The 22,247-nt window shown below is 36.9% G+C and overlaps 1 protein-coding gene across 12 annotated transcripts in view; it reads left to right on the forward strand.

Moving 5' to 3' along the window:
* MYO9A (myosin IXA) overlaps window positions 1–22,247 on the forward strand; it is a 280,504-nt gene that overhangs the window by 218,763 nt on the left and 39,494 nt on the right. For 9 of the 12 annotated variants that reach the window (XM_045059075.1, XM_045059073.1, XM_045059076.1 and 6 more), the window contains 6 exons: window positions 11,287–11,479; window positions 13,006–13,134; window positions 13,954–14,059; window positions 14,868–14,999; window positions 15,731–15,854; window positions 17,180–17,233. In XM_045059075.1, the coding sequence (XP_044915010.1) occupies window positions 11,287–11,479; window positions 13,006–13,134; window positions 13,954–14,059; window positions 14,868–14,999; window positions 15,731–15,854; window positions 17,180–17,233 (738 nt within the window). The remainder of the gene's footprint in view (window positions 1–11,286; window positions 11,480–13,005; window positions 13,135–13,953; window positions 14,060–14,867; window positions 15,000–15,730; window positions 15,855–17,179; window positions 17,234–22,247) is intronic. The other 3 variants (XM_045059077.1, XM_045059080.1, XM_019832136.3) reach the window with 1 other exon arrangement.

The following is a 22,247-nucleotide window of genomic DNA, read 5'->3' on the forward strand; positions in this document are numbered from 1 at the left end:
GCTAGCTGCCCAGGAAAGTTGGACTTTGTTGGAATGTCAATCCTAGAGAGAAGATAATTGCATAGTAGTGAATCTGTGTCTGTGAGATGTTTTTCTCCTAGTAAGAATTTGTCAATTTTTGCTGTAGAACACGAAACCACAATTTCGGGCAGAGTTTTTAAGAGTCAGAGAAGTCAGCACAACTTTTAGGAATCTCATAGGACAATGGAGGCAAAAGTTGGAATTTGGGATTGCCAAGACCAGGAATTTGGGATTGCCAGGATCATGATCCAGGTGTAACCCTTGAACTCAGAGGTTTTTCCCTCAAGACATTCTCTGAATTCTTAAGCTATATGGGGTAAAAGGCTAAAAAGCTAAACTGGAAAAAAGATCAGAGTTTTCTGCAATTTCACACTGTTAAGGAAAAAAAATTGGAGTTCTGTGATCCACCTTCAGAGAGGGGCCCTACTGAATGTCCTACACTGGCACTGAGACCTCTGAAGAGCTGTACTCTCAGAAAGGGAGTGAGTCATTAATAGGCTGGACGTTATAAAAGCTGAAGACGAGCTTTAAGGCATTCTTGATTAGATTAAGATGATCTGTTCCTTAATTTGGCTACCCATCAGAGAGAATAGGTTGAACCCTCTCCAAAGAGACATAACATCATCAACGTTTATACTTTATCTATATATAATAACAGATATTAAGAAATGAGACAGAGAAAAAAACACATAGACAATGTCAGTAGACTCACAGATGACCCAATTACTGAATTTTCAGACCTGGACTTTAAAACCTTTTTTTTCAAATATGTTGAAATATAGATAAAAAGAAAATTTATTTTTTTTTAAATTTTTTTAACATTTATTTATTATTATTGAGAGAGAGAGAGAGAGACAGAGCACAAGCACAGGAGAGGCAGAGAGAGGAGGAAACAGAATCTGAAGCAGGCTCCAGGCTCTGAGCTGTCAGCACAGAGCCGACGTGGGGCTCGAACTCACAAACTGCGAGATCATGACCTGTGCTGAAGTTGGCCGCTTAACCGACTGAGCCACCCAGGCGCCCCGAAAATTTATTTTTTATCAATATCTGAAATATACATTTAAAACAGAGGCAAATGGAGATTCTAAAAATAAAAAATGCAATTGGAATTATAAACTCAAAAGATGGGCTCAACAGCATATTGGTCATAGGAGAAGAGAAGATTGGTGAACTAAAAAGGTCAGTAGAAATCTATAAGTGCAGAGAGCAAAAAAGAAGGGGGAAATACAAAGATAAACACGAGAAACATCTAGGAAAAGATGAAAGGTTCTTAAATGTGGGTAATTGGAGTCCAGGAAGAAAGGAAAGAGAATAAGGGAAAAGCAACATTTTAAGAGATAATGGCCAAGACATCAAGTCACAGGTTCATGAACCATTTTTAACCTAAAGCGGGATAAATACAAAGGAAGCCACACCAGATGGACACTTCTCCAAATGAAAGGAAAAAAAATTCCTTAAAAGCAGTCTGAAAGGAAAAAATAAAAGCACTGCTAAAGCAGCAGTGAAAAAAAAACTGACAACTGGCTTCTCAACAGAAATGATGGAAGTCAAAAGACAGTGGCCTGGCATGTTTTGAGAGTTATAATAAAATGAACCTAACTCAGAGTTTTGTACCTTGTGACAATAGCTTTCAAAAATGAAAATGGGGGCACCTTGTTGGTTCAGTCAGTTAAGCGTCTTGATTTTGGCTCAGGTCATGATCTCATGGTTCATGGATTGAGCCTCATATTGGGCTCTTTGCTGACAGTGCAGAGCCTGCTTGGGATTCTCTCTTATCCTCTCTCTCCCTGCTCCCCAACTCGTGCACGAGCACTCTCTCTCTCTCAAAATAAAGATATAAACATTGAAAAAAAAAGTGAAAATGATGTGAAATTATTTCTAGACAAAGACTCAGAATATGTCACCAGCAGCCTTGCACTAAAAGAAATACTAAAGGAGGTACTCCAGGCAGAAGGAAAATGACATTGGATAGAAACAGAAACATAGGAAAGAATGAAGAAAAATGCAAAGAGTGAATAATATTTGTAAATCTAAGTGAATATGACTAAAAATACAATAATGTCTTTTATAACACTTCAAATATATAGTTGACCCTTGAACAACAGGGGTTTGAACATCATGGGTCCACTTATTTGTGGATTTTTTGATAAACACAGTTATGTAAATGTATTTTCCTTATGATTTTCTTTTTTTAAGTGTTTATTTAATTTGGATAGAGTGCACAAGCTGGGGAGGGGCAGAGAGAGAGGGAGTCAGAGAATCCCAAGCAGACTCCATGCTGTCAGCACAGAGCCCAATGCTGGGCTTGATCTCATGGATCATGAGATCATGACCTGAGCTGAAATCAAGAGTTAGACGCTTGGCCACCTGAGCCACCAAGGCACCCCTTCCTTATGATTTTCTTGATAACATTTTATTTTCTCTAGCAGTGTACTTCATTGTAAGAACACAATGTATAATACATATATAACATATAAAAATGTGTTGATTGACTGTTTATGTTATCAGTAAGGTTTCCAGTCAGCAATAGGCTATTAGTAATTAAATTTTAGAGGACTCAAAAGTTACATGCAGGTTTTTGGCTACATAGGAAATCGGTGCCCTTAATTCCTACATTATTTGAAGGCCAACTATATAGAATTAAACTGCCTGACAACAATAACAACACAAAAGTTACTTGGGTAAATGGAATTAAACTATACTAAGGTCCCTGGGTTATCTGGGAAGTGGTTAAATTGTTCAAAATACATTAGACTTAAATATGTTATGGATATTTGTTTTAGTCTTTAACCACTAACAGAAAAGCAAATGAATATATGTCTTAAAAGCTAATAAAGATGGGAGAATGGAAAAACAAAAAATATTTGATCTAAACGAAGACCAGAAATGAGAGGAACAAACATAAATTAGATCAGAAAAGAAAATACATAGCAGATTGGTAGGTATAAGTCCAAATATATTGGAGATTACATTAAATGTTAATAGGTAAGATACTTCCAGTTAGAAGACTAGGTTAAAACCAACTGAAAAATCAATGATATGCTGTTTACAAGCAACATTCTTAAATATAAAGATACAGAAAGGCTGAAAGCAAAAGGATAGATTTGTATGCAAAGACTAACAAATAGAAAGGTGGTGTACGTATACTAGTACTAAAGTGTATTTTAGGGCAAAAAACATTTCAGATGAAGATGTTTTGTAATGATAAAATGGTCATCCCATCAGGGAGATATAAAAATTCTAACCTTTTTAATTTTTTTAATATTTGTTTTTGAGAGAAAGAGTGTGCACAAGTGGGGGAGGGGCAGAGAGAGACAGAGACAGAGACAGAGACAGAGAATCTAAAGCAGGTTCCAGGCTCTGAGCTGTCAGCATAGAGCCTGATGCAGGGCTTGAACCCATGAACTGTGAGGTCATGACGTGAGCTGAAGTTGGACACTTAACTGACTCAGGCACCCCCAAAAATTCTAACATTAGGGGAGACTTGATATTATTGCTTTAATACCTAGAGACAAAAATTTAATAAGGGTGCAAATGATAGGAAAACAAGATGAAAAAACTTGACCTAGTTGATGTGTAATGAATCTTGCAGTCTTTTCAAGAGCACATGGGGCATTTGAGAAAAATTGATTATATGTTGGGTTATAAAGCAAGTCCCTACAAATTTCAAGAGGATTGAAAATGTTGAGAGTACATTTTTTGACCCAAGTGATATTAAGCTCTAAATCAACATAAAGATAACTAGATAGTCTTCAAGTACTTGGAAATTAAGCAATACTCTTATAAATTACAATAAAAATGAAAAAATATTTTGAACTAAATGATAAAGTATGACTAGGTACAAAAGTGTGGGTACAGCAAAAGTTGTGAGTAGAGGACTAATTATAGCTATTTTAAATGCATACAGTTAGAAAGGATGTAAAGAAAGAAATGATCTAAACTTCTATCTCTAGAAGATGGGGAAAAGTAACCTCAGCAAATTTAATCCAAAAGCAGTAGAAGGAAGATAATAAAGAGAAATAAATGAAATCAAATCTACAAAGCCAAATTTTAGCGCTTTGGAAATACTAAAACCATGGATAAACTCTTAACAAGAGGGATTAATAAAAAGAACTTCTAAAAAACAAGTTGTCACCATAAAATAATTCATGTATCATTGCAGATACTGTATACATTAAAAAGGCCTTTAGTTAAAGGCTATTAATGGATACCTTGATGCTAACAAATTTGACAATTTATTTAAACTAAGAAAAATAGAAGATCTGAAGAATCATATCAATTAAAATCGAGTTAGTAATTGAAAATCTTCCCACAAAGAAATTCTAGGTCTGATCTTTGCTTAATTAACTACTTCCCAAAATTTAAAAAAGAAACAACACCAGATTTCTATAAATTCTGCCAGTGAATGGTGAAGGAGTGAATACTTCATAACTTTTCCCCCCAAATTGACTTACGAAGATAGTGAAACCTTAAAGTCAAACATGAAGGGATACTACAATAAAGGAAAATTGTAGGTCAGTCTATATCATAGCATAGATATAAAAAAATCTTAAACTATTAGCACTTAAATCTGTGTTAATGGCAAAAAATGAAAAAAAAAAAACCTTTGTGATAAAGTTGGTTTTATTCTATGAATATAAAGTTGGTTTGTCATTCAAAAATCAAGTGATGTGAACTTCCTCTGAAGATGGTGGAATAGGAAGATCCTAAGCTCACCTTATCCCATGGGTACAACTAGATAACATCCACATCAGTGTAAATAACTCAGAAAATGACCCCAAGACTGGCAGAACGTGCTCTCCACAGCTAAAGGTAGAGAAGAGGCCACATCGAAGAGGGTAGGAAGAGAGGAACTGTGGTGGGATCTAAATGGACCCATAAGACTGTGTGAGAGAGAGGGACTCCATGGGCACACAGAGGGGAAGGACCTATGCCAGGCACCCCAGGCACAGGATACTCACATGGGGAAGACAAATCTTCATGGCATGTGGCTTTGAAAACCAGAGGAACCTAACAATCAATGGGGCTTAACACCAGTAAATTTAAAAACCAGTGGGTTGGCTCTGGGAGAAATGGGAGAGTAGAGCCCCCACCCTTAAAGAGACAGAAGAACAAACAGTCCTACTGAGATACAGCATAGAAGCAGCAGTTTGAAAAATGCATGGGGTGTATGGGAAGGATATTTATTTACTAATGTCAGAACATGTGCTGGAGAGGAAGGGATCTTTGTCAGACTTCTCCAAGAGCAGAAGAGCTGGTGGGTGCCATTTCCCTCTCTGCCCCCCAGCCTAGATATACAGGCTGCTATGAGAACCAGCACTGCAGCAACACTCTCCACTTAGCTTGCTGACAGCACATTCTGCCCCCATGTTCTCCTGCAGAAATGCCCCCTCTAGTACATCCTAGGTCAGAGCCCATCCAAAGTGGTGCCTTGAGCCTGGCAGTGTGCAAGCAACACTGACAGGGACCGGCACCACTCCAAAGTGACTCCTGCCTAAAGGAGAGTAGAAGATAACCACATACATCAGTACAGCTGCAGCCCAGCAGTGGGCTGAGGTCAGATATCAGGTCTGACTGTAGTGCCTGACAACCAACGAAAACTTTTCAGGGGACAATACAAGGAAAGCAGCCTGTAGTTTGGTGCTACTGCATGTTTGGCCAACTCCTGGTCTGAATCAACTTAAGGCCAAGGTGGCCCTAGACTGGCCCACTAACAATACATGGGCCAAACCCTGCTCACAACAGGCAGTGAGAGCCATTGCAGATGAATGGACTGAAGGCAAACACGGCTTAGCTACAACAGCATGGTGCGTGCAACATACATAGGAAACACCCCTGAAACATCAGGTTCTGGTGAACAGGGGACATTGCTCTGTAGGCCATTACAGGACCTCTTCTTCATAAAGTCATCAATTTCAAGAGTGGGAGATGTAGCAGACTTTCTTAACACATAGGAACAGATGCAGAGAGACAAAATGAGGAGACAGAGGAATATGTCCCAAATGAAAGGACAGCAAGGGAGCTAAACAAAACAGAGATAAGTAATATGTCTGATAGGGAATTTAAAGTAATGGTCATAATGATACTGGATTTGAGATAAGAGTAGAGGAACTCAATATGACCCTCAACAAAGACATAGAGAACATGAAAAAGAACCAATCAGAGATTAAGGACCCAATAACTAAAATTAAAAACAGATGGAATAAATAGACTGGAAGAAGCAGAAGAACAGATCAGCAGAGGTCAGAGTAATGGAAAGCAATCAAACTGAACAGGGGAGAGAAAAATACTATAATAAAAAATGAAAATAGACTATGGGAACTAAGCAATACTATCAAGTGTAATAACATTTCCACAATAGGGACCCTAGAAAGAAAAGAGAGAGAAAAGGGGGCAGAAAATTTATTTGAAGAAATAACAGATGAAAACTTCCCTAATATGAAGAAGGAAACAAATCCAGATCCACAGAGAGCCCCCAACAAAATCAACTCAAGGAGGTCCACATGAAGACACATGATAACTAAAATGGCCAAAAAATATTGTTAATAGAGATAATTTTAAAAGCAGCAAGAGAAAAGAAAATAAATACATACAAGGGAAATCACTTAAGGCTAATAGCTGATTTTTCAGCAGAAACTTTGCAGGCCAGAAGAGAGTGGCATGATATATTGAAAATCTTGAAAAAACAAAAATCTGCAACCAAGAATACTCTATACAGCAAGGCTGTGATTCAGAATAGAAAGAGAGATAAAGAGTTTTCCGGACAAACAGAAATTAAAGGAATTCATCACCCCTAAACTAGCCCTATAAGAAATGTTAAAGGACAGAAATGTTTCCTTTCCTTTGTCTGGAAAGAAAGACCATAAGTAGTAGGAATAGGAAAAGCAATAAAAATAAGTATATCTGTAAAAATCAGTCAAGGAACTGACAAAATTAAAGATATAAAATGTGACACCATATACCTAAAACATGGTGGGAAGGAGTGAGGAATAAAGTATGGGGTCAAACGTAAGTGACCACCAATTTAAAGATTGCTAAATGCATAAGATATTAAATATAAACCTAATGGTAACTACAAATCACAAACTGGTAGTAGATATCCAAAAAATAAAAGAGAAAGGAATCCAAGTATATCACTAAAGAAGGCCAGCAAATTGTGAGAGAAGAGAGCAAGGGACTAAAGGAACAGAGAACTACAAAACAACCATAAACAAGTAACAAAATGACAGTAAGTACCTACCTATCAGTATTTACTTAGAATGCAAATGGACTAAATGTTCCAATCAAAAGACATAGAGAGATGGAATGGATAAAAAAACAAGGCCCATTATATGTTTGCTACAACAGACTCATTTCAGACCTAGAAGCACCTGCAGATTGAAAGTGAAAGGTAGAAAAGCATTTATCATGCAAATGGAAATGAAGAGCCAGGGTAGCAATAGTTATATTGGACAAAATAGACTTTAAAACAAAGACTGTTAACAAGAGACAAAGAAGTACACTATATAATCATAAAAGGAACAGTCCAACAAGAGGGTATGATAATTATAGGGGTGCCTGGGTGGCTCAGTGGTTAAGCATCTGACTTTGGCTCAGATCATGATCTCATGGTTTGTGAGTTCAAGCTCTGCGTTGGGCTCTTTGCTGACAGCTCAGAACATGCAGCCTGTTTCAGATTCTATGTCTTCCTCTCTCTCTGCCCCTCCCCCACTTGTGCTCTGTCTTTCTCTGTCAAAAATAAACAAACATTAAAAAAATTAAAAACGAAGATATAACAATTGTATATATTTCTGCGCCTTTCTACATAAAGTAGCTGATAACAACCATAAATGAAGTAATTGTTAGTAATACAATAATAGGGGACTTTAACAACCCATTATATTAAGGGATAGATCATACAAACAGAAAATCAACAAGGAAACAGTGACTTTGAATGACACACCAGACCAGATGGATCTAAAAGATACATTCAGAACATTCTATCCTAAAACAGAAGAACACATATTCTTTTTTTTTTTTTTACACATATTCTTTTCAAGTGCACATGGAGAATTCTGCAGAATAGGTTACATATTAGACCATAAAAAAAGTCTCAACAGGTTCAGGAAGATTGAAGTCATACCATGCATCTTTTCTGACTACAATGCTATGAAACTAGGAATCAACAACAACAAAAAATCTGGAAAGAATACAAATACATGGAGGTCAAATAACATGCCATTAAATGATGAATGGGTCAACCAAGAAATGAAAGAGGAAATCAGAAAAACTCATGGATATAAATGAAAATGAAAACACAACAGTCCAAAATCCTTGGGATGCAGCAAAAGCTTTCTAAGAGGGAGGTTTTGAGCAGTACAGGCCTACCTCAAGAAACAAGAAACATCTCAAATAAACAACGTAACCTTATACCTAGGAGAGCTAGAAAAGAACAAACAAAACCCAAAACTAGTAGAAGGAAAGAAGTAAAGATTAGAGCAGATAAAATGAAATAGAAACTAAGAAGACAGCAGAACAGATGAATGAAACTGGGACCTGGTTCTTTGAAAAGATCTAAAAATTGGTAAACTGTTAGCAAGACTCCAGAAGAAAGGACTCAAACAAAATCAGAAGTGAATAACCACTGACACCATAGAAATACAAAGGATTATAAGAAAATATTATGAAAAATTATATGCCAGCAATTTGGGCAATCTAGAAGAAATGGATAAATATATAACCTCCCCAAACTGAGTCAGGAAGAAATGGAAAATTTGAACAGACCAGTTAGCAACGATGAATTGAGTCAGTAATTAAAAAACAACAACAACAACAACAAAAAACAAACAAAACCCTCCCAACAAACAAGTCCAGGACCAGACAGCTTCATGGGTGAAATCTAACATCTAAAAAATAATTAATACCTATTCTTCTCAAACTGTTCTAAACAAGAAAAAGGAAAGCTTTCAAACTCATTCTATTAGGCCAGCAATACCCTGAATCAAAACCAGATAAAGACAGTACAGGAAAAGAGAACTACAGGTCAATATCTCTGATAAACATAGATGCAAAATCTCAACAAAATATTAACAAAGCAAATTCAGCAGTATATTAAAAAAATCATTTGCCATGATTAAGTGGGATTTATTCCTGGGATGCAGGAGTGGTTCAATTTTTGTAAATCAATTAATGTGATACATCACATCAAGAAAAAGTATAAAAACTATGTGACCATTGCAACAGATGCAGAAAAAGAGTTTACTGAAGTTATACCATCCATTCATGATAAAGACCCACAACAAAGTAGGTTTAGAAGGAACATACCTCAACATAATCAAGGCCATATATGAAAAATCTATAGCTAACTTCATAGTCAATGGGGAAAAACAGAGCTTTTCCCCTAAGGTCAGGAAGAAGACAAAAATGTCTACTCTCACCACTTTTATTCAACATAGTATTGGAAGTTTCAACCACAGCAGTCAGACAGATATGGAAATAAAAGGTATGGAAATTGCTAAGGAAGAGATAAAACTTTCACTATTTGCAGATGACATGATACCATATATAAAAAAAAACTAAAGAGTCCACCAAAAAGTTACTGCTAAATAAATTCAGTAGGATTGCAGAATACAAAATCAATCTATGGAAATCCACTGCATTTCTATACACTAAGTAGCAGAAAGAGAAATTAAGAAAATATTCCCATTTAGAATTCTACCAAAAATGATAAAATATCTTGGAATAAACTTAACCAGAGAAGTGAAAGTCCTGTACTCTATAACTGTAAAACGATGAAAGAAATTGAAGATGACACAAACAAATGGAAAGATAGTCCATGCTCACGGATTACAAGAACAAGTTTCGTTAAAATGTCCATACTACCCAAAGCAATCTACTGGATTTAATGCAATCCCTATTAAAATGCCAGCAGCATTTTTCATAGAACTAGGACAAATAATCTTTTTTAAAAGTTTATTTTGAGAGAGAGAGAGAGAGTGAGTTGGGGAGGGACAGAGCAAGAGAGTGAGAGAATCCTAAGCAGGCTCCACACTGTCAGCACAGAGCCCAATGCAGGGCTCGAACTCAGGAACCATGAGATCATGACCTGAGAGCCAAAATCAAGAATTGGATGCCTAACCAACTGAACCACCCAGCCACCCCACGACCAAGTTAGAAAAAGAGAATGATGCGAGAGAAGGAAAAGAGAAGAGATTTATAAAAAAAGATCTGCGTCTCAGAGATAATACCTGGCATTTTTATCTTCTGTGAATTACTTCAAATAATCTTCAGGATAAGCTGTTCTTTTACAGTCATGTAAACTGTAGTTAGTAGGATTATGATGTCAGATACACTATTTTTTTTTAATGTTTATTTATATTTGAGAGAGGGAGGAAGAGCATGAGTGAGGGAGGGGCAGAGAGAGAGAAAGAGAATCTGAAGCAGGCACAAACTCCTGGACCATGAGATCATGACCTGAGCTGAAGTAGGAAGCTTAACTGACTGAGCCACCCAGGTGCCCGCAGTTACACTAATTAAAGTAAGAAAGAGCTTGAACACTAATCATGGGTCAGTCTGTGTGTGCTTCTGCCTTTGGCTATGATATTGTTCAGTTAAACTTCACTGAAGTTGGGGCGCCTGGGTGGCTCAGTCGGTAAGCAGCCAACTTCGGCTCAGGTCATGATCTCGCGGTCCGTGAGTTCGAGCCCCGCGTCGGGCTCTGTGCTGACCGCTCAGAGCCTGGAGTCTGTTTCAGATTCTGTGTCGCCCTCTCTCTCTGACGCTCCCCCGTTCATGCTCTCTCTCTCAAAAATAAATAAACGTTAAAAAAAAATTTAAAAAAAAACCAAACTTCCCTGAAGTTTACATAAACATTGAAGCATTGTTAAGCCTTAGAAATTACTGGCAGCTCTAATTCATATCTAATCAGACTTTCTATTGGTGCTTGGTAAATGTTTAGCACACAAAGTCTATTCCCTTTCTCCTTTGTCCAAATCCCAACTTTATGTGAAGAACTTTTTAATAGGAAGGGGAACAGTAGCCTGTTGCCACTGTCTTCATTCTCTACCCCATTATATTTTGAGGGGATTTGTAGTGGTAGAGGATTGAAAAGTACATCTCACTTGATATATATTGTCAGTGTTAACCAGAATTCCCTTTCCCTCCAACTCCTATAACTGTGTTCATGAAACCTCAGGGAAATAAAAAGTAGTTCCTCTTAAGTAACTGGTTAAATATGTTTAAAGATGTTTGAATGTATTTGGAAACAGAAAATTATCTTCCATTTAGTATGATCCAGAGCTGTCATCTCGACAATTTGGGGTTGAATTGTCCCGTTTGACCAGTGAAGAACGAACTGTTCCTTTAGTGGTGGAAAAGCTCATAAACTACATTGAAATGCATGGACTGTACACAGAAGGTATTTACCGAAAGTCTGGTTCAACTAATAAAATCAAGGAGCTCCGACAGGGTCTAGATACAGGTAAGATAGTGCTCTCCAAATCAAGACCACATGCTTTTATTTAAATAGGTCATTTTACACTCTTAAAGTTTTCATTACATGTTGCCTTTTTTTCTCGTAGCCAAAAGAATGCAATCTTTTCTGTGGTGCTTATTCATTTTGTGGCTTTCTAAAGAATCTTTGTTTTTATGTGGTCAGTTCAGCAAACACATATTGAGTGTGTCATTTATACAAGGCATTATTAGGTACCTCAGACAGATCTCATTTAATCTTAACAATTTGGTATGGTCATGATATCTGTAATTTACAAAGAAGAAAATAATTTAAAGAAAATTACATAATGATCTGTTGATGATGATGTAGAGCAGTGTGCCAATGTTTTTATTCTAATCTTCACAACAGTCCTATGATTTAGGGATTATTATCCTACTTAAAGAAACTGAGGCTTACAGAGGATCTTGCCCAAAGACTCACCATCAATAAGTGATCAAGCTGGGATTTAACCCCAGATGTTCTGAATTCATAATCTAAACTATCGCCTATTAGTCTGTTATTTTGACTCCCAAGTGTGCTGTTTCTGATGCATGTTCTCACCTTCCTATATTGATGACATAATTATTTAGTGGATTAAACATATACCTGTGTAGAACTGTAGCCTCAGCCCCGGAATATATCAGGAGTTTGACTTTGGTTTCATTGTCAACTTCTACTTTTTATCACTATTGGGAAGGAATAGATCATTTTGAATCAAACATAGATACAAAGCTTGTCTCTGTGTCTCCAGGAACCTATCTACCTGCTTTTTCTTTCTAGTTGTTTTGTTTTGTTTTGTTTTGTTGTTGTTGTTGTTTTAATGGGCAAATCAGGGAGAAATTAGTATGGAAATAACAGAAAATGTTTGGTAAAACTCAAGCAGGAACTTCTGCCTACCAGAGACTCCATCTACTCCAGTTTAAAGGCAGTTTCCAACTTGTGTCTTGCACCTTGGGTCAGCACAAATGAAAGATCATTCATCCTATATCCTCCCAATCATTTCCTTTGTATAACCTTTGGGAGTTTATAAGTGAAACAGAGTAAAGATATGTCCTTTACATTTCCTAAGTTCAGTTATTGCTGTCCTTTCATCTTTAAAAATGACTTAACATTAGCCTTATTTTTAGAAAATGTCTTCTGGGCCTTTTCCCCATGTGTCATCCAAAGCATTGCTAATGAAAGTGTGGCTCACAGACCAATCTACAAGATAAGTACAAAAACTGAGTGTAAGCATTTAGAAATACTTATAACAGTATTTAACAGAGCTTTGACATGAAAGCATATGATCTTTTATTTTACTTATTTAGCAGTCTACAACAGATTTGGAAAACAAACAAAAAGCTGTTCCTTTACCACTGTTAGAAGTGCTTTTCTAGAGCAAACAATTAGATTGTAGAAGGTATTAGTTCAATTAAGAACATGAAGGCTTCCTTGGTGATGATAGTTTCTAAAGTGAATTATTTTAATTTCTTTGCATGTTTTGGCTTTGTTATCTAACTCTTGTCTATAAACAGATGCTGAGAATGTAAACCTGGATGACTATAACATACATGTCATTGCAAGTGTATTCAAACAATGGCTTCGCGATTTGCCCAATCCACTCATGACCTTTGAGCTCTATGAGGAATTTCTTCGAGCTATGGGTAAGCACAGGCTTCCTGGATTCCACGGAAGGGCTATACTTGGGAAAGGAATGCTATCTTCATTATAGATTTATTTAGTCATCCTCTAGTGGTTTAGTCCATATAGGTCCAAAAGTAAGCTTTTGACAGTCAATACAGAACTGCCACTGTATTCTCACCTATTCATTTGTTGATTTTTGAGAGCTTCATTAAAATGTCAGGATCCCAAAAGTTTTCTGAGTAAGTCAGCTAGTTGCTTCTCACAAAGAGATTGAAAGACTAAGATTACAAATTATAAACACATTAGAAAACTAAATAGATTTAAGGGCCAGTTTATATTCATTTAAATTGTGAATCTAGGCAAGATCTCTGCTATGTATTTTATGCCAGGCCTACTAGATGATGGAGTTTAGTTTTTCAGCACTACAGGTATGTAGGGTGTTGCTGAAGGCCTGCCTAGACGTGTTTAGGCCCTGAGGCATTACTCCTCAAATTCCTATAAGACCAATTTATAAATTACATGGCAATTAATTAATTTTAATGGGGGAATCCACCTGCCACAAAATGCCTAATAAACTAGGCCGTCTCTTTTCCCCTTGCTATAATAAGGATTACTGGGATATAGATTAAAACCAGGAGACTGCTTAGTGAATATAGAATTCAAGCAAAGGAAGATTAGTAGTAACTGTGAGTTGCTCGTTTTCTGTCATACAGCTACAACTGTCTCTCCTAAAACTTTAAAATTTAGAGCCAGGCTGCCCTGCTTCTATCTGTTCAGGAGGAAGATACAGCATATAAGAGGGCGTATTCAATTTTATTTGCTGTCCTTACTCTTTCTAGGCCTTCAGGAGAGGAAAGAAACAATCCGTGGTGTATACTCTGTGATTGACCAGCTTTCTCGAACTCATCTCAATACACTGGAACGCCTCATCTTTCATCTAGTCAGGTAATTTCAAGGAGCAAGGAAAGATATGATAGTTTTGGGGTTTTGGTTTTTTTTTTTGATTCTTTTGAAAGGGAAGAACTCCTTCATTTGGAAAACTGACAGATCTTTTTTTTCCTATTTATAAAGTCAGGGACTCAAACAGGGGCTTACAGTTCCTTGGAGCAGAAAGCCTCAGCATGACAGGTGCTTCTCTGCCCTGTTTGAGCCATGTAACAACTTCAGCCTCATGGTGGCACTATGTAGCCTAGCCTGTTATCTCATTCCTGAACTAGGAAGTAGACATAACCTAATTCAAAGGAGGTGGATTCAAATGGTGCTTGAGAATTGACTGACCAGAGACTTCAGGAGTGGTCTCTCTTCTCTGAGTATAAATATCTGCAGTAGTTGGGTAGAAAGTTATGTTTATTTTTATTAGATAAATATCTGGTAAATACTAGATAAATGTTAGATGAATATCTAATATGACTATCTGAAAATGCCTTAAAGTCTCTGCTGTGCATTCTTCAGACACGTTTATCAGGTGTATGGCAGTGGGTCAGAAATTTCCCTTGATAAGCTATCTGCTAGCCTATATTGCTTCAAGTAAGGGACAGAGTGAAAGTGCATTAAGAAAAAAAAAAAGTATATTTTCCAGAGGCAAAGGAATAGCTTTGGGAAAAGTCTATAAGTATCTTCTTTCAACTGATATGTATATCCTTCCAGTACTATGTGCTTGATGTCATACGTCATCTTTTTCTCATATCCTCTGCCTGTGTCCTTACTATTTACCCTTTTTTTCTGAACTTCACTTGGTTTTTTTATTCCTTAGGATTGCTCTACAGGAAGAAACTAATCGAATGTCTGCTAATGCTTTAGCCATTGTGTTCGCACCCTGCATTCTCCGCTGCCCTGATACCATTGACCCACTACAAAGTGTGCAGGACATCAGTAAGACTACCACGTAAGGCCTGTTGTTAACACCTCCACAAGACCCCAGAAACTTCTGAGTCAGTGTAGCCACTTTATCCAGATATCGAACATAGTGAATGATTTCTTAAGTTCAGATGTTTTTAAGAAGATTGTTAGACACCATTGGGTTTTCTTACGCTGAAGATGAAAATTTTTTTTTAGATTCTATTCAACTGAACACCATTTGTTTTGAAGGATCTTTTTAAATTTAGCTTTTCTTTAGCAATGCTTGTAATCTCTAAAAATATTTTAGAATTTCATTTTACCAAATTATGTATACTTTGTGTCTTCCCATAATTAGTCTAACTGGCTCCGAATCCCTTTGGCCTTAGTACTTCAGTATTTCTGCATTTTACTTTAACCTTTTTTGGTGGGCCTCTGGTTTCCTTCTAGATTGATGGTTCTTAACCTTGACTGCAAAAAGAGCTTTAAAAAAAATCCTAGTGTTTTTGTCCCATCCTAGAGAGTCTAATTTAATTGGTCTGGGGTATGGCCTGGGCTTTGCGACATATAGTCACTCCTCGGGTGGGTACTGAAGTACAGCCAAAGTTGTGGACCACCATTATATAAACCTTGTCATAGAGCTCATAAAATAAGGAATGTTGATTTTTCTTTCATTCTCCAACCATCTGCCACATTTAGCTGAAAAGCAGTCTGTGGATACTACACTTTATTTGACTTACTTCAGCTCCTAACAGTTTTCTCTTTTACCTCCTGTTTCAGCTGTGTGGAGCTGATTGTTGTGGAACAAATGAATAAATACAAGGCTCGTCTCAAAGACATCAGTAGCCTGGAATTTGCTGAGAATAAGGCAAAGACCAGGCTGTCTCTGATTCGTAGATCAATGGTAAGATACAAGATGTGGAATCACAGGGGAAAATGGGAGACTTCCTGGGGCTTTAAGTGTGCATTTATGGTGTAAAGAGAGATTATTCTCCAAATCTTTTTCACATGGAATGAGTAAAAAGAAACCACTTTAACTCAGGGTAATATAGATGCCTCATGTTTGATATTTTAGCCCTCTTTAGTAATATGTACAGAAGATATATAGTTAAATGTGTAGAAGTTTTTAAGTCAAGTATTTGGGTAAAATGCTGGTGGTTTAATAATCTGTCCTGTTTTCTTTTCCTGTCCTTTCTGTGAAAATTTAACTTATCCTAATTTTTTTCTCTACTTCGTTCCACCATCTGTTCCCACCCTCAACCATGTCACCTTTGATGTTCCTGTTAATACTTGTGTGATGTAGAGAACTTAATCATTTGCAAGAATGTGATTCATAAGGAAATGGAATTCCATCTATGAGTCTACTATTCTCAAATAAAGATTTCTTTAAGGATTTATTATTAGGTTTTGAGAAAAGCCTGGCAAAAATTTAATTTGTTTTCTCCATTTGCCTACTTTTCTGTTTAATATCTTCCTTTGTAACCAGTGACCTATAGATAGACAACTTCAGTTCTCACTGACCAGTAATCAGTAGGATCTGGGTAACTGGGATACTACTGCTGCATTAAAGTCCTATCATTTGCTACCATTCCCCTCAGCTGCAAAACAGAATTGTAGCAATGAAGACCCAGTCAGATTCCCAGTAAATCTCTAAAGGGAAGCAGCTTCCCTGTCATCATGCCCGTGCTTTTCCAGGAGCCCAGCAATACTTCATCTATATCTTCATGATTTATACTTAGATTAACATTAAAATAACTCTGTTTCTTTCTTTAGTGCTTAAACTGCCTGGCACAGAATAAGTCCTAACAAATATGTCTGTTGATTTAAATTAGTGAAGGGTCTTCTCTAAAAATAAGTACAAACATAGACCTTTTCCAGGCAGTCAAGTTACTAAAGAAAGTTAATTGTAGGACACTATCTAAATCTTTTCCCTAGAAAATGAAAACAGAAACACTATTAAAAAGTGAAATCCTTTCTGGTAGTCTGAATTTTCAGGAGCTCAGTTCTAGGATGCCCAATTTAGCAGTGCCCATCTAAGAAGGATGGGGAGAGACCTTTTACTCTAAAACTGCTTTTCAAAGCAGCTAGACAAGCTGTGCTTTTTTTCCCCTGATGCTGCAGAAGACAGATATATTCAGTCCATTGAAAGATTAAACCTTCTCTTTTAATGGGGCAATGACATGTACATTCTAACCTTCTGCTTTCCTTTTCATGTCCTTCCTAATCCAGAAACCTGTACTAATTGCAGTTAGATTTATGAGCATTACCCGCAATTCAGTCTCGGTATGTATTAATATTGCAATGTGTCATAGCCACTTTACATTATTGTCTACCATCCATCCAGAGTTGTTCTGCTCTGTCTATCATCCATGCCTGTCCACCTTCCATGTACAGCCCCAGTTCAGGTCCCACTTCCTGACCAGCCTTCACTTGTTTTTCTCTTACTCTTTTTCTTTAGAACCTTCCCTTTTCTTCCTTTGTATCATGCAGCTGAACAGTGTCCATTTATAATATACTGGTTTTGCTCTTTGTCAGATAAGCCTCTTTGTAGATTTCTTCTTTGGTTGGATCATTAAAAGGTAACTTGAAAGTGGCTTTGAGGTATCAAATTAATTTCTGAAGAACTTTGTTCTCATTGGTCCCCTTCACTTCATTACTTGAAATACCTATTACTACTACTAGCATCCTCCATCATTAGTAATGCTTATTTGTCCATTCATATCTGTGACTTTAATGGTGACTTCCCAGATATAGAATAATAGCTCTCATCTGCTTAGCATTTTTCAGACAGAGCAGCAAGCAAATGGTAGTGAAAAAATTGACAGACTGGTTTTAGACTTCATAGTATAAATATCATAGTATAATAGAGCTCATACCAAGATTTCATTTATTATACAAAAAAAGGAAAGGAGAGATGGAAAGCTAAGACCACCAGTATATGTGGAAACTAACTTTAGAGGCTATCCATCTGTGGTTAACTAGTTCATTGAGGATCTCAATTTGCTGGGATATAAACACCGATCAGTTTTGCTTTTTACCTAGTAACTGCCTGCCAACTCTACCATGTCTGACTCCCCTTTCTGATTGGATGTCAACTGCCTTCACAGTGTCTTGTCACTATTCTGCAATTTTTAAACACTCTTGTCTCATGGCAGTATTTAAGAATCAGTTTTCTCCATATTATAACTTGAGTCACAGACTTGATTCAGTTACTCTTTTCATTTTCTCTCAGGCAAACTAGACCTTAATCTGGGGCTGAAAACTTTTGGGGTGGGTAAGTAGGTTCCTTTTATTACACATGTCGGCCGTCCCTTTTTCTTGTGGTTTTTCTTCCTCTAGTGTTGAAACTGGGAGGAGTGATACCGGGGGCAAAATCCTACATGATATCCCACTGTTGAGGTGGCAGTCCTCTTTCTTGGTCTCGTTCAGCACTGCTGTTCTAGCTCATTGTCAATAGCCTAAATGTAGGTGAGTGGGAACTTCCATTTATCCTGCTAACAGATCAGTCCTATCCCATGTTTACAGGCATTGGCAATCCCTTGGAAGATTTGGTTACATCTTTGGACTAAACCTACTAATGGCATTCACACCATGGGACTCTGTATGTCTTTTTTTGCCTCAGGACTTTACAATCAAATCTACCTCCCAGTACCAGTTCTAGGGCCTACAGGCACATTAGGGGAAAGGTTACATTTTTCATACCTCTTGGAACCAGGTTCCAGGAACCAGGCCATTGTCTTTCCTGTCTTACTATCTCTCATTTCCCCCACCATACTCTCTTCTTATTTCTCTTTTCCCTTATGTATATAACAGAGGGGTAAATCAGTAAGTCTTTTGCCTATACAAATAACCAAATAGGGAATGAAATACCAGTCTGACTTTCTTTTAGATGACGATGATTCTTTCCCTCTGGATTTAAATATGACAACTTCTTTTTTCTCCAAAGAGGAAAGGAATGTCCTATTTTCATAAACTCTGTGTTCCCCTTAAAGTCTAGTAATCCTCTTTTCTTTTCAGCCTTTTTAGATTTACATTGAGGGAAGGTGTTAGGATATTGATGGTAGGAGCTGTCTCAATAAATTGGTATCTCTCAGTTAAACCCTTAGAGAAGAGTCTGGTACCAGCTATGGTTGGCTTCTTAAGCTAGTAGATGGAATACTTCATTATCCTCAGCTTTGGGCCTTAGCCACAATTTTGAAACAGGAAGAAAAATGCAATGTACTATTGCATTTGCATTTAGCTGTAGTAAAGGCTGTATATAGGCCCAATTCTTAAGAGTATGACTGTGTCGAGGGCATATTTGGTATTTAGTAAGTATCCATGGAATTGAATCTAAGAATTAAATCTAGGGGAGATAGCAGTGAGTTTTTAGGATAACCACTACAAATAGACTAATCAAAATCAATAGTGTTCATTATTCATAGATGAAAAAAATTACTATTCCATAATTAAATATAGTAGTGACTTTTCTGAAATGAAGAGTGAAATATATTTATGAAACGTATGTTGTATTATTGCCAATGTGAACAGTCATTTTGAGTTGGGTGTTGAAAGATGAATAATAATTTAACAAATGGAGAAAAGGAGGGGAAAAGAGAATTCGAGAAGGAAAGAAGCATGAAACAACAATCTGTGAATAATAACTACCTTGTATAGCTAGAGCTGGGGCAGGTGGTGTGGAAGTGGCAGAATAATTTGGAAAGTAGATTGGAACCAGATGTGCAACATTAAGAATTTTTAATTTCTGGGGTGCCTGGGTGGCTCAGTTGGCTAAGCGTCCAACCTCGGCTCAGGTCATGATCTCACAGTTTGTGGGTTTGAGGCCCGCATCAGGCTCTGTGCCAACAGCTCAGAGCCTGGAGCCTGCTTTGGATTCTGTCTGCCTCTCTCTTTGTCACTCCCCTGCTCATGCTCTGCCCCCCTCTCTCTCTCAAAAATAAATAAACATTAAAAGACAATTTTTTTTTAATTTCTTGGGCGCCTGAGTGGCTCAGTTGGTTAAGCATCTGACTCTTGATTTTGGTTCAGGTCATGACCTCATGGTTCATGAGTTCAAACCCTACATAGGGCTCTGTGCTGACAGCGCAGAGCCTGCTCAGGATTCTCACTCCCTCTCTCTGCCCCTCCCACACTCTCTCCCTCTCTCAAAATAAATAAATAAACTTAAAAAAAATGAATTTTGAATTTCCTGCTTTGAAGCATTTGGGAGCTATGGAAAGGTTTTTAAATGAGGGAGTGTCACCATCAGTGTGTCTTTTAGAAGATAACTGGTAGCATTCTAAAGAAGAATAGATTAGAGATAGGCAAGACTAGCAGTCATGTATCAGAAAGCTCTTGACTCATAAATCACTGAAATAGGTTGAATGCTGATCATTTCATTTTGAAATGATGTGGAAAATCTCTTTCTGCTACCATGCAGAAAGAAGGTCATTAGGTTTATGGAGCATAATCTTTGGCTAGGACACTCCCAGACTAGGATTTCAGAATATGATATGCTTCTAGTCTCATCCAACTATTCCTTTGCTATAAGAAGTGGTTTATTTACTTATTTATGGCATAATTCCAAACATAAATATTGATTTAGCACTATTTATGTTAATATAATATGAAGAATACAATTTGAAATAAATTTTACTAATCTGTAAAACTTTCACAAATCATCATCTTGAAAGATGTTACACACAAAAGTTTCCATAACCAAACAAAGTTGGGGATATAATGGATAACACTTCCAAAACTTTGACCATGGAATTCTTTTCTTCATAACGTATCTAGCTGAACAAGCATTCTAAGAAGGGCATTTTAAAAAAATGAACATTCTAATTTTTAAAATAGTATCAGTTGCTACTTTATTTACTTAGTTTGAAATTTATAAATTGCTCTAAGTCTTTTCAAAGATTTTACTGCTGTACTCATAGTGGCAGACCTTGTGAATTTTGCCTGTTGTAGGCTTATTAAAGAACTTACCTGCATGTCTCTTTTAGAAGTTAACATACCTTTGATTCTGTATTAACCCGTATAGGTAGATCTGCAGCGTTAAGTTTTGCAGTTGACTACACCAAAAGAAGCTAGAAATGTCCTTCCAAAAGTTAAGTATTAATAATTGGAAAGCCAAAAATCAATTGAAAATTGGCAGCTCTGAATGGTTCCAAAGGAAAGAAATATTCCAAGTGTGGACTTGCTTTCCTTCCAGCGAAGGGTTTTGTCATTTCCTTATGTTAATAATGTATAGTATCTAAGTCTGCTGTTCACATTCAGGTGACTTGACATAATAAGAATCGGATTCAGAGAGTGAAGATTTTCTCAGAATATAGAAGCGTTCTTATTGTTTCTGGTACTGACCAGCAGGTATTTTTATATTGTTATCTTTTTTTTTTAAGATATAATTGACATGTAATGTCATGTTAATTTTAGGTATATAATATAACAGTTTGCTAAAAGTATATATTGCAGACTTTTGTATGATGATTTGCTATAGGTATATATTACAGAATTTACCACAACAAATTTAGGTTACATCACCACACAGTTATAATTTTTTTTCTTGTGGTGAGAACTTGTAGTGTTGTCTTTGATAACACCACACCCAGAAGGACCCTATTCTTTCTATTTCTCCCTAAGCCCTTTCCAGAGATCGTCATGGTATGCATGAGGTGTTACTTAGATCTCTGGAAAGGGGTTGGGGGAAATAGAAAGAGTAGGCTTAGATCTGCATGCAGTAAATGTGCAAGGCCAGTGACAAGGAGGATACACAGGACCTTCTTGGGAGAGTAGGCAAAAGGAGAACAGCATTTGTGTTCTTTGTGTATTTGTGAGAAAAGCACCTCTTTCAAAGCTTTGGAATCTTCTCTCAGATGGGGACAAATGAAAATTATGTAGGGAATTCTATGTACATAGAATTGCATGGAAATGGAAGAACTACAGTAATATCTGGGAAGGGAACTTAACCCTTTTCAGGAAGCCTAACAATTAGGTTTGAAGAATAAAAGGCAGAAGATAGGAAGTAAGAAAACATTAAGGATTATTGTGGTTTGGAATGATGGGGTTATATGTGAGAAAAGAGAGGTGAGAAGTTTACAAAACAGTAGAGTGATCCTGGGGGGTTGTGGTTAAAGAATAAAAAGTACAGAATGCTAGACAAAAATGAATGTTGTTGGCTCCCTGTGTAATTTTTGCTGCTAGAAGGGGATTACCTACCATTTATATTCTAAAACTCGACTGTTAAATAGTCTCAGTTCACTCTTGTATCTCCTTTTTTTTTTTAATTTTTAAAAAATGTTTATTTATTTTTGAGACA

Source organism: Felis catus, chromosome B3 (genome assembly GCF_018350175.1).
Source record: "Felis catus isolate Fca126 chromosome B3, F.catus_Fca126_mat1.0, whole genome shotgun sequence".
Lineage (NCBI taxonomy): Eukaryota > Metazoa > Chordata > Mammalia > Carnivora > Felidae > Felis > Felis catus.